Consider the following 12700-nt stretch of genomic DNA (forward strand, 5'->3'; position numbering starts at 1 on the left):
AGAGCTCTTTGGGCTGGAAGTCAGCCTAAAGAAAATGGAAGTTCTCTACCAGCCGGCACCACAGGAAGAACGCTACCATCCCCACATCACTGTAGGCACATCTGTGTTTAAGTCCGTCCAGCAGTTCACCTACCTGGGAAGCATCATCTCCTCAGACGCCAAGATTGATAAAGAGATCGATCACAGACTAGCAAAGGCATACAGTGCATTCAGAATGCTTCACAAAAGAGTCTGGAGTAACAAACATGAGGCGAAGCACAAAAATCAGTGTGTATAGAGCCACTGTACTGTCTATTCTCCTTTATGGGTCTGAAACATGGGTCACCTATCGCCAACACCTACGACTCCTCGAACGCTTTCATCAGCGCTGTTTGTGCACAATTCTAAATATAAACTGGACTGACTATGTGATGAATATTGCTGTCCTTGACCAAGCAGGGATCACCAGCATTGAGGCCATGCTATTGAGGATGCAGCTGCGCTGGGCAGGACAATTCTCTAGGATGAAGGACCATCGCCTCCCAAAAATAGTATTCTACGGTGAACTCGCCACGGGTCAAGAGCGTAAGAGGGGCCCCCAAAGAAGAGATACAAGGACTCCCTGAAACAACATCTCAGGCTCGGCCAAATTGATCACCAACAATGGTCCGCCCTGGCCTCGCACCGGGAGGCATGGAGATGCACTATCCACGATGCTGCAACCTTTTATGAAAGCTCACGCCGAACCAGTCTCAAAGAGAAATGACAATGCAGAAAGATCCACAACCCGGAAACATCACCCAAGGAGACATTCTGCTGTGCTTTCTGCAACTGGACTTGTTTATCTCGGATTGGCCTTTTTAGTCATCAATGCGCTTGTAGAAAGCGCGGGATGAGTCCTTCCTGAATTTTTGTTCGCGAAGAAAAGCCAGTGAGTATCTATTGGGACTTGAGCATCCATGGGGGAACCTGGAACCAAACCCCAGCGGACACCAATTATATCTGTATTTGAGCAGACAAGAGGAATTTCACTATAATTGAAAGTATTACTATAAAGCTGAAGTACCAAATGAAATAAACATACAAAACATCACAGAAGAATTGTAGGGAAACAGATGAGCGCGATTATAATAAAGGGAAACCATAAATGTTTAGGGAAAACATCAGCACTGTGAGAGAAGGAAGTCAATAGTGATTTAATAATTGGAAGGGAATAAAACAAAGAAACTGAAGGATACACAATATAAGTTTAGGATTATTAGTTTCAGTTGTTTGTTGTTTATATGTAACTTGTTTGTATTGATGTATTTCTTGGCACTGTTTGTTTCCTTGTATGGATAAGATGGGAAAAGAGCCCAAACAAAATAAGAAGAAAAGAAGAAAAAGCAGGTTGCTTCTTTCCTTTTCAATCTCTCTCTTTCTCTCTCTCTCTATCTTTCTCTTACTAGCCCAGGAAAACAACCTACTCTTTGAAATCCCCTGGAATAAGGCCCAATGCAGGCCGGCACGGCTCCACATCTGGCACTCTGAGGGGCCACCCAACACCTCTGGAAAAGGAGCCATATAAGATAAGTTTTAGTAGAATTACTGAAGCAGAACAGGAGTCTGCAGCATCAGCACCAACCTCACCAGTTGTACCATCCACTCCACCGGTGTCTGCATCTTCAGATGTCAGTGTGTTCCTAGACATTGATCTCAACAGCTCTTATGGTGCGTTTCTGAGTAGCTTTCAGTTATTTTGTTACACTGATAAATAGAACACCTTGTGTAGAGGATGAAGGTGTAGATATTACAAACTCTCCTGTAAATCCTTAGCAGTCCAGTTTCTTTTTACTGATGGGTTTTATGGCACTCGTGTTCTTAAAACAGAAAGGCCTTAGATATCCACTGTGCCAGTGACTCCAAGCCCACTCTCCCGTTGTTCCTTTTCCTTTTTCCTTCATTAAATTCTATATTGGCTCAGAAAAAAATGCCTGGGTCACAGGATACAAATTGCTGCACATAACATAAAGGAAGTGCATATGCATGTGTTCATCCTACAAGAATATTTGGAAAACAACTTGAAGCCACCAGTATGGCAAAAGATGGAGGAAATTATAAATTGTATCCAAGATGATCCCTTGCCTGTTTCAATGGCAGAAACATGTCCCTTCAATAACAAGCACCATATTAGTAACCAGTGAAGTATCTGAAGAGTCAGCATAGTGTAGTGGTTTGAGTATCAGAACATGGCTCTGGAGATCAGGGTTCAATTCCCTGTTTGGCTTTGGGAGCCTACTGAGTGAACTTGGGCAAGTCACACACTCTCAACCGCAACCCCCCCCCCAAAAGACAGGCTCACCTTAGGGTCACCATAAGTCAGAAATGACTTGGAGGCACACAACAACAACAACAACAAACAGTTTGCATAAACCAAGTGAAATTAAGTCAGGTCTAGTGATTATGTGGTAAATACAGTTACTCTCTGGTCCATGTAACTGGTACGTTTCCTGCTTTCTCTTTACAGGTAGCAACAACAGCATTTTTGCTCCTGTCCTTTTGCCACAATCAAGTGAGTATTCCAGCTGCCCCTGCAAATTTCCACAAGCTTTCTGCATAACAATAAGGATATACACACATTACAAGTTCATTCTACTCCTGTCTGTTACATCCCCATCCCAGGAAACAATCATGTTGTTTCCTTCTGTGGTGGATAGCCTTCTCCTGTGAGAAACCAAGATAAACTGAAAGAGAGGATAAGTCCATTTTCTTAAGTCTTTTCTTAAGTAGCTTTTTTTCTGGGGTGGGGGGGGGGAATCTTACTTTGTGTGGATTTGGGTGAAAGAGAATTGTGTGTGTGCTGGTTTATTTTTCTAAAAGGATGGACAGAAACGTAGAAACATGCAAATGGAAAGGACTGAAAGGATCAGTTACTCCAATTTCCTGTCAGTGCAGCAATCCCTAAGAAGTGTTTAAAAAGCTCCAATGAAGGAAAGCCTACCACCCTTTGAGATGGTCATAAACACCTCTTAGCGCTCAGGAATTCTTCTAGATATTTAATTGAAATTTCCTTTCTTGTAATATGAACCCACTTGTTCAGATCCTATCCTGTGGAGCAGCAGAAAACAATCTTGCTTCATCTTCTCTTCAGATATTTTTGACATAACTATATTCCTCCATTAGAAATGCTGAAATAGTACATTTTTTTCTGCTCAGAATTGTTGGGAGAAGAAATGCAGTCAATGAAAAAAGCAGTAGTGCTTTTCTCACTTTCTTTCTTTCTCCTTCCCTTTCACCCTACAGAAACATTTTTCAGTTCATGTGGGAGTTTGCATAAACTGAGTGAAGAGCCTCTGGTTCCTCCACCTCTGCCTCCACGCAAGAAGCTGGATCAGGATTATTCTAACTCAAAGGTAGGCCTTCTGCTTGAGAGTATCATGCCAGGAAAATATGCTTGTAGATAGAGAATCAAACAGATCTCGGGACTACATGAGATTTGATTTCTTCCTCCTTTGCCTCTCAGCTTTGCTCTGGTCTTCTACTTCTGATTGATCGATTGATTACATTTCTATTACACATTTCCTCTAGTGGGTTCTCTTCCTCTCCACTTTAGCCACAGAACAGCCTTATGAAGTTGGTCACGTTGGGAGACAGTGACCAGCTCATGAAGACCCAGGTTTGTTTCCTGGCTAAGTGAGAACTCAGACCTTTTCTATTTCTTTTTCAATGCTGTTATGCCTAGCGATGTGAAGGCCCAGAAAAAAATATGTGCCAGCCTCTTCTGTACAACCTTCTCAGCAGCAGAACTTGTTGGCGCAGTTGCAGATTTTGGAAATGTGCCTCTTTGGAGTTGTTTTTCTCCAATTCTGTTGGAACTTTAAGTCCACTGAATTAGATTAGATGATACCTATTGCTGTACAAGAGGAATTGTCATTAAAGTTCAGACTAGACTGAAGCAGGGTATGACATTTAGCACCAAATTCTCTTTCTAGTCCCAGATAGAGTAGGCCCAATGGGTTAGTGCACTTTACATAAACGTTGACTCGTCATTCTTCAATTGCTTCTGTGGGTCTAACTCTAGTTGGAGGCAACCATTACAGTTCAGGCTTTAGTTAAGAATCCTGAGAACATCTGCTGTCCCTTTGATGAGCAAATTTTTATTCTCTGTGTTTCAGGGTGGCTCCAAATCTGAAGACAACCCTCCTGCAATCCCCCCTCGGCAGCCGCCTCCTCCAAAGATACAACCCCGTGTCCCAGCTTACACCGGTCAGCTTGACCAACCTCTGCAAAGCCCTCCCCCTCCACCTCCAAGGGACCCTCTTCCCGACACCCCGCCTCCGGTGCCCCTGCGTCCTCCAGAGCACTTTGTGAATTGTTCCTTCCATCTCCAGCAACCGCCTTTAGGACGTTTTCAGAGGGACCCCGACCGGCTCCGGGAAGCCAGCACTTGCCCAAACTCCCCCAACACTCCTCCGAGCACCCCGTCTCCTCGGATCCTGCGTCGCTGGTGTGGGCTCAGCCCGAATGCCAACAACCACGAACCTCCGCCCCCGGTCCCACCGCGTCATAATTCCAGCCCTCAGCTACCAAAACTGCCACCAAAGACTTACAAGCGAGAATTCTCCCATCCACCTTTGCACAGACACTCTTTGCTAGAGAATGTGGAAACACCTCAATGACCGTCATTCACCAGAGTAGTCATTGACACTGGAATAGAAGCTGTATAGAGTTCCCATTTTCTTTCCTCCTCCTTTTTAATTTATTCCAACAAGGCAGCATATTTGAGTACTTTCGCAAGTGACACTTGTGCCCAGGGTGCCGCTGATCCAGGATCGTTCTCAAGCCTTGGAATGGCAAGAACAACCCAGACCCAGTCTCCTTCTCTGTGACCGCATTTGCATCCAGGGATCAGCAGTCCTGCCTTCTCCGTCTCCTCCTCAGTGCTGACAGTTTTGCCAGTACAGAGAAGACAGGTTTTTGCACTGTAAATGACACACTACACTAATTTTAAACTGACATCCCGTTCATTGCACTGAGCCAAAAACAAAAAGGTTGCTGGTGTTTTGTTCTTTTAACTTCCAAACTGGAGAACAAGTGGCCTTTTTTAAAAAATATATGTATTTCTTAAAAGGATAAAATCCCACTGGAAGTGCCCTCCCTCCAACAAACATCCTGAGAATTGGATGGGAACCCAAAGGCCATTTAGTCTAGCCCCCTGCTAATGTCTTGTTGTTGTTTTTAGATCATATAACTAAGGCTTGTTTGGGGAGACCTCCCAGCGGTTTATGTCTACTGTGGCATTCCTACCCAAACAAGTTGTATATCATGTTTCTGGTTTATTTTTATTTTTAAGTCTTTGGCTGCTTGCCTTTCAGGAAAAAAAATACAAAACGGATTGTCAATTGCCGTTCCTGCTGTTCTGAAAAGTTAGTGGATACTGTGTCTTAATTTCCATTGATTTTTGCTGCTGAAAAGAAGAAAGGACAAGTGGCTGAAGAAAAACAGCGTGCGCTGCAAGTGTTTTGGTTATGTGAGAGAAATGGAAGAGAAGCCTGCCTCACTCAGTAATCCAAAAAGTATTTAGCATGTGTCAGGTTCAGTTGTGCCTTTTTTCATTTGGGCAAGTAGAGGTGTCTTAAGCTAAAAGGTTGCCTGCTGTTTTGATGAACAAAGCTATTATGCCATATGATGTACAGTTGTTTATATTGTATATTTACAGATTAATAACCTGTATACGTTTCTGTGGCCCAAGGCCCATTCTGCAATCCCTATTCCTGTGCGCTGTACACTGTTGTAAACATTTCCCTACCTCTGGGAGGGAAAGTGTTGCCTTCAGGACTTTTAAAAGAAAAGTCAAGTAGATTCTCACTTCAGTTTTATCACGGTGTTCTCTCTGGAAATTCGCTGGTCATCTCAGCAGACTTCCAGACAACTTTGTTCAGATTTTAAAAAAAACATTAAATAATTGAATCCCTTCTTTTCACTGTCAGAATTCACCATTTTTCTGCAGTGGAGGAGGGCATTCTTACAATTAGTTTGGTCCAAGTACTGTAGAATCCAGAAGCCTTTTCTTGACTGGTCTGTGGCCTTTTACTGCGCTTTTACTATCAGAGTTCTTAACCAGATTAATAAAATCAATCCAGTCTTAATTTTTAAGAAAGCTTGGTCAAATTGTTTTTTTTTTCCTTGCAGAAATACAAACCTCCTTTGTTCACATGAAACCAAAAGGGCTGAGTGTGTTTTGATGCCAGAAACGGGAAACTCCGGCTGATGCCCACACATAGCCCCATGTTATAATTTAACTATTTGCTGCTTGATCTCTGTTGATGTATATTGCTTCAGCCTGTCTAATAACAAGAGTTAGGCTGGTATAGAAAGCAACTTCAAATAAATATATAAGTTGCATAATTTGGGTTGGGGGAAATTATTCTGATCTGCTTGTACCTAAAAAAAGGGAGCAGGAGCATCTTATAAATTAGACCTGCCAAAATGTATATTGTACATGACTCTAGAACAGTGATTCCCAACTTACCCTTTTGGGGGTCGAATGACCCTTTCATGGGGGTCGCCTAAGACCATTGGGAAACACCTGTTTAATTACAGTTATGAAGTAGCAGCAAAAATAATGTCATGGGTTTGGGTCACCACAACATGAGGAACTGTATTAAAGAGTCGCAGCATTAGGAAGGTTGGGAACCACTGATCTATAAGATGATCGTAGGGATACTAAAGAAAACTTGAATAAAGCTTTCCCTGTAACTTTCATAGGGAGTAATTACTTGGGACTTACTAGCTTTCTAGGTCCTGTTAGGAGGGGAAGGGGATCTAATGTGATGTCTGTGAAAGAACTCCCCCCAGTTCACCCAAGATGCTGTTTCTGTCAGGTTATTATTTGGCATTGAGGCCACAAAGACTGGTCCCTGCTCCAAAAGAGCTTTAAAAACAGGAAGGCAGAGAAACAGGAGGGCCAAGAAGGAGGAATGGAGTTCAGAGCTGTATCACATGCTTGTGTGAAGAAACTACAGGTCAATTCCTGCGATCCTCAGGGTTTTAAAGGAACAAGGGAATCAAGTTAAGTCTTATCCAAAAGGATGGGGGGCACTGGGGGTGTTAGCCAAAAAGGTGGGGGATACTGACACCAACTGTGTCTGTGTCTCTTAAAGGTTGGAATTTGTTTAGCTCAAAGAGGCTTGTGAGAGGCTGGGTAATGTTGAGGATTGCTTCCACCTGTTTATACCTGTAGTAACTGAAGAGGACTCCCAAGTTTGGTGAAATTAGATTTTTATTTAGGAATACGTGGGAATGCAATTAAACATACGATAGTTACTCAATCAGACACACCATTCAGAGCTAACTGAAATAGAGGTATGGGAGTTGGATAGTGGAGTGGTTGTAAAGGGGTAATATTTACTTGTCCTGAAGAGGAGACCATAGAAAGTAGAGTGATAGTCAGACAATGTTTGAGGGAGATGCAGTGAGCGGAAGACACTCTGTGCAAGAGAGGGCTAGGTTTGGGACTGGTATTTACACTTGAGATCCTAGCCTCAAGGGGTACTACAATCGGCCCTCCTTATCCATCGATTTTTTATCCACGGATTCAAGAATCCACAGCTTGAAAATATTCCCCAAAAAGTATAAATTCTGAATAGCAAACCTTTTCCATTTTATATAAGGGACACCATTTTGCTCCACCATTATGTTTAATGGGACTTGAGCATCCATGGATTTTGTTATCAATGGGGGGTCCTGAGACCAAATCCCAGCAGAAAACAAGCACCCATTGTAAGTGGGTTTTATTTGCATTTTGCTGAGTCTTAATTTTGGTGTTTTTCAGCCAAAGTTTGTTCATTTTAAGGGTTTTGTCTTTCCTGTGAAGTTGTCTAGGTGTTTGTGGATTTCAATGGCTTCCCTGTACATGTTGGTACAGAATTTCAGTGTTTTCAAACAGCATTTTAGTCCCTGGATGGTTTATAACAGGGCTTTAAACTGAGTTATGTGGGAGAGGGAGACAGTATTCTGGAAGGCAAAAGGGCTGGAGAAAATAGGCAAACTGTCATAGAGGGAACAAGACAAATAGTGCAAGGGCCCAAAAGTGGGAGGCAAAAAAACTTGCACAGGCAGCAAGTAAAAGGGAACCATGGTCTGCGATGTCTCTACACTAATGCACAGAGCATGGGAAATAAGCAAGATGAACTCGAACTCCTAGTACAACAAAGCAAATATGATATAATAGGCATCACTGAAACCTGGTGGGATGAGTCTCATGATTGGAATGTGGAAATAGAGGGGTATAACCTTATTAAGAGATAGGCCAAACAGGAAAGGAGGAGGAATAGCACTATATGTCAGAGATATTTACACCAATGAAGAGATCCTGGACATCAATCATGGAAGCCAGGTGGAGAGCATCTGGATAAGAATCAAAGGGGAGGGAAACAACAAGGGTGTTACGGTGGGAGTCTACTACAGACCCCCAAGTCAGACTGAGGAATTGGATGATATCTTTCTAGAACAGATGACCACACAGTCAGAAAAGAGAGATGTAGTAGTGATGGGCGACTTCAACTATCCTGATATTTGCTGGAAGTCAAACTCAGCAAAATCCTCAAGGTCTAGCAAATTCCTCACTTGCCTGGAAGACAATTTCATGGTCCAAAAGGTGGAAGAGGCAACAAGGGGGTCAGCTATTTTAGATCTGATCCTAACCAACAAGGATGACTTGGTTAATGGGGTGCAAGTGGTGGGATCCTTAGGTGGAAGCGACCATGTTCTCCTGGAGTTTGTAATACAGTGGAAAGGAGAAGCCAGGCAGAGTCAGACACGCATCCTAGACTTTAGGAGAGCGGATTTCAGTAAACTTAGAGAAGTATTGAGGGCGATTCCATGGTCAGAAATACTAAAAGATAAAGGAGTTCAGGACGGATGGGACTTTCTCAAAAGGGAGATACTGAAGGCACAATTTCAAACAGTTCCAGTGAGATAGAAAAAGGGGAGATGTCTCAAGAAACCAGGATGGATGACTAAGGAACTTTCAACCGAGCTAAGTTTGAAACGGAACATGTATAAGAAATGGAAAAAGGGGGAAATCACGAAAAAGGAATTCAAAGAAATAGCAGGCATGTGTAGGGTAAAGTCAGAAAAGCTAAAGCGCAGAATGAACTCAGGCTTGCTAGAGAGGTTAAGAACAATAAAAAGGGCTTTTTTGGATATGTCCGCAGCAAGAGGAAGAAGAAGGAAACGGTAGGGTCACTGCATGGAGAAGATGGCAAAATGCTAACAGGAGATAGAGAAAAGGCAGAATTACTCAACACCTTCTTTGCCTCAGTCTTCTCAGAAAAGGCAAAGGGTGCTCAACCTGAGGATAATGGAACAGAGGACAGAATAGGGGCATTTCAGCACAGAATAAGTAAAGAGATAGTAGAGGAACACCTTGTTAATCTAAATGAATTTAAGTCTCCGGGACCAGATGAACTACATCCAAGGGTATTAAAAGAGCTGGCAAAAGTAATATCGGAGCCATTGGCAATCATATTTGAAAACTCCTGGAGAACAGGAGAGATCCCAGCAGACTGGAGGAGGGCAAACGTTGTCCCCATCTTCAAAAAGGGGGAAAAAGAGGATCCCAACAATTATCGTCCAGTTAGTCTGACATCAGTTCTAGGAAAGATTCTGGAGCAGATCATTAAACAGAGAGTCTGTGAACATCTAGAAGGCAATGCCATAATCACAAAAAGTCAACATGGGTTTCAGAGAAACAAGTCATGCCAGACAAATCTAATCTCTTTCTTTGACAAAATTACCAGCTTGGTAGATGAAGGGAATGCTGTGGATATAGTATATCTTGATTTCAGTAAGGCCTTTGACAAGGTTTCCCATGACATTCTTGCCAACAAGCTTGTAAAATGTGGGCTAGACAAAGGAACTGTTAAATGGATCTGTAATTGGTCGACCGGCTGAACCCAAAGGGTGCTCAACAATGGCTCCTTTTCATCCTGGAGAGAAGTGACCAGTGGGGTCCCACAGGGCTCTGTCCTGGGCCCAGTGTTAATCAACATCTTTATCAATGACTTGGATGACAGAATTGGGAGCATACTTATCAAATTTGCAGATGACACCAAATTAGGAGGAATAGCTAATACTCCAGAGGACAGGATCAAGATTCAAAATGATCTGAATAGACTTGAAAGTTGGGCCAAAGCTAACAAAATGAAATTCAACACAGAGAAATGTAAGGTACTGCACTTAGGGCGGAAAAATAAAATGCATAGATATAGGATGGGTGACACCTGGCTGAATGAAACTACATGTGAAAGGGATCTAGGAGTCCAAGTAGATGATAAGTTGAACATGAGTCAACAGTGCGATGCGGCAGCTAAAAAGGCCAATGCAATTTTAGGCTGCATCAATAAAAGTATAGAGTCTAGATCAAGAGAAGTAATTGTGCCATTGTATTCTGCTCTGGTCAGGCCCCACCTAGAATATTGTGTCCAGTTCTGGGCACCACAACTTAAAAAGGACATTGAGAAACTGGAGCGTGTCCAAAGGAGGGCGACTAAAATGGTGAAAGGTCTGGAAACCTTGCCCTATGAGGAACGACTCAGGGAGCTAGGGATGTTTAGCCTGGAGAAGAGAAGGTTAAGAGGTGATATGATAGCCCTGTTTAAATATGTGAAAGGATGTCATATTGAGGAGGGAGCAAGCTTGTTTTCTGCTGCTCCAGAGAACAGGACCCGGAACAGTGGATGCAAGCTACAGGAAAAGAGATTCCACCTCAACATTAGGAGGAACCTCCTGACAGTAAGGGCTGTTCAGCAGTGGAACAAACTCCTTCCTCAGAGTGTAATGGAGTCTCCCTCCTTGGAGGTCTTTAAGCAGAGGCTGGATGGCCATCTGTCAGGGATGCTTTGATTTGGATTTCCTGCATGGCAGAATGGGGTTGGACTAGATGGCCCTTGCGGTCTCTTCCAACTCTATGATTCTATGATTCTGTCTCTCTCACTCCCTGCTCCTCCTCTCTCTTCAGTTTAAATTGCGCACGCCTGCTGCATGGGGCTGAATCGACTGCTGCAGGCTGAAGCTTATTGTGAATCTGGCCAATGGGGACTAAGGAGCTGAGCGGTCCACCCCTCCAACAGTCAGGCCAGAGGGGAGCCAAAGCTGGGGTCTTGAATGGGGGCGGGGTAGGTGGGACTGAACCGTGCAGAAGCCTCAAAAACCGTGTTTGTCCCGCCTACCCCATGAAATGGCAACCCTATAGGGAGATGTGTTCCCGTAAGGAACCCAGACCCAAGCCATGTAGGGCTTTAAAGGTGATGACCAACACCTTGCATTGTGCCCGGAAGCTAATTGGGAGCCAGTGTAGATCTTCTAAGATGGGTGTTATATGGTCAAACCTTGATGAACCAGTAACCAATCTGGCTGCCATATTCTGCACTAACCTAAGCTTCTGAACTTGGTACGAGGGTAGCCCCATGTAAAGCGCATTACAGAAATCTAGACGAGAGGTTACCAGAGCATGTACCACCGTTTCAAGGTCCCTTCGGTCTAGGTAGGGTCGCAGTTGGTGTATCAGCCGAAGTTGGTACCAAGCACTTCTGGCCGTTGCATCCACTTGAGATGACAAACATAGAGACAGATCCAGAAGTACTCCCAAACTGCGAACTTCATCCTTCAGGGGAACCTGGACCTAAGGATCCTATGGTAAGTACCTCCGTTTTCTCTGGATTCAGCTTGAGTTTGTTTTCCCTCATCCAGCCCATTACTGACTCAAGGCAGGGATTCAGAGGGGAGAAGTCATCCTTAGTCACTGCATCAGTCGGGGACATAGAGAAGCATATTTGGGTGCCATCAGCGTACTGATAGCCCCGCGCCCCATGTCTCCAGATGATCTCTCCCAGCGGTTTCATGTAAATGTTAAACAGCATTGGGGACAAGATGGCACCTTGGGGGATGCCAGATTTCTTCTCTTTTCTAGAAGAAATTACCATTAAGTAACCCTACATCATTATTCTCTTACCACACTTTGGTGTGTGTGTGTGTGTGTGTGTGTGTGTATATATATATATATATATGATATCTTACATTTCAGCTTTAATACGCAGTTCTTTCTCTTCTTTGAACCTCTGGGATAATGAATTCCCGTGTACAATAGTTACTGTATTTCATTGTAATTGTTTTAATTTTTAATCTGCCATGAGTCCTACTCTTGGGGGGAAAGCTAGGTAGAAATACAGTTCATCATGTTTTAATATTTGGAGGGATGTCACGCTGAGGATGGAGCAAGCTTGCTTTCTGCTCCTCCAGAGAATAGGAGCCAGAGCAATGGATGCAAACTACAGGAAGAGATTCCATTGAAACATTAGGAGGAACCTCCTGACAGCAAGGGCTCTTTGACATTGGAACACATTTCCTCAGCGTATAGTGGAGTCTCCTTTTTGGGAGGCCTGTAAACAGAGGCTGGATGGCCATTTTGGGGGGATGCTTTGACTGAGAGTTCCTGCATGGCAGAATAATAGGGTTGGACTGGATGGCCCTTTTTGGGGTCTCTTCCAACTCTATGATTCTGAGTCTTCTAGCAAATCTCTTCACGAAAAGAGACCCAGGCCCCCCACCTTGTATTATTATTATTATTATTATTATTATTATTATTATTATTATTATTATTCTAAGCACTTCAAATACACTGGTTTGACACCACTTCCACGGCATGGAGCCATGGCAGTTAAAAGTGGTGTCAGACCGG

At 43.4% G+C, this 12700-nt stretch overlaps 1 protein-coding gene across 4 annotated transcripts in view; it reads left to right on the top strand.

The window, feature by feature from the left end:
* LOC149315308 (son of sevenless homolog 2) overlaps window positions 1-6118 on the top strand; it is a 46229-nt gene extending 40111 nt beyond the window's left edge. For all 4 annotated transcript variants that reach the window (XM_089522933.1, XM_089522935.1, XM_089522932.1 and 1 more), the window contains exons 20-23: window positions 1428-1689; window positions 2486-2530; window positions 3262-3371; window positions 4134-6118. In XM_089522933.1, coding sequence (XP_089379059.1) covers window positions 1428-1689; window positions 2486-2530; window positions 3262-3371; window positions 4134-4637 — 921 coding nt within the window. In that variant the 3' untranslated portion in view covers window positions 4638-6118. The remainder of the gene's footprint in view (window positions 1-1427; window positions 1690-2485; window positions 2531-3261; window positions 3372-4133) is intronic.
* Window positions 6119-12700: the final 6582 nt, after the last annotated feature.

Source organism: Sceloporus occidentalis, unplaced genomic scaffold (assembly GCF_023333645.1).
Source record: "Sceloporus occidentalis isolate IW3139 unplaced genomic scaffold, rSceOcc1.0.p SCAF_4, whole genome shotgun sequence".
Classification (NCBI taxonomy): Eukaryota; Metazoa; Chordata; class Lepidosauria; order Squamata; family Phrynosomatidae; genus Sceloporus; species Sceloporus occidentalis.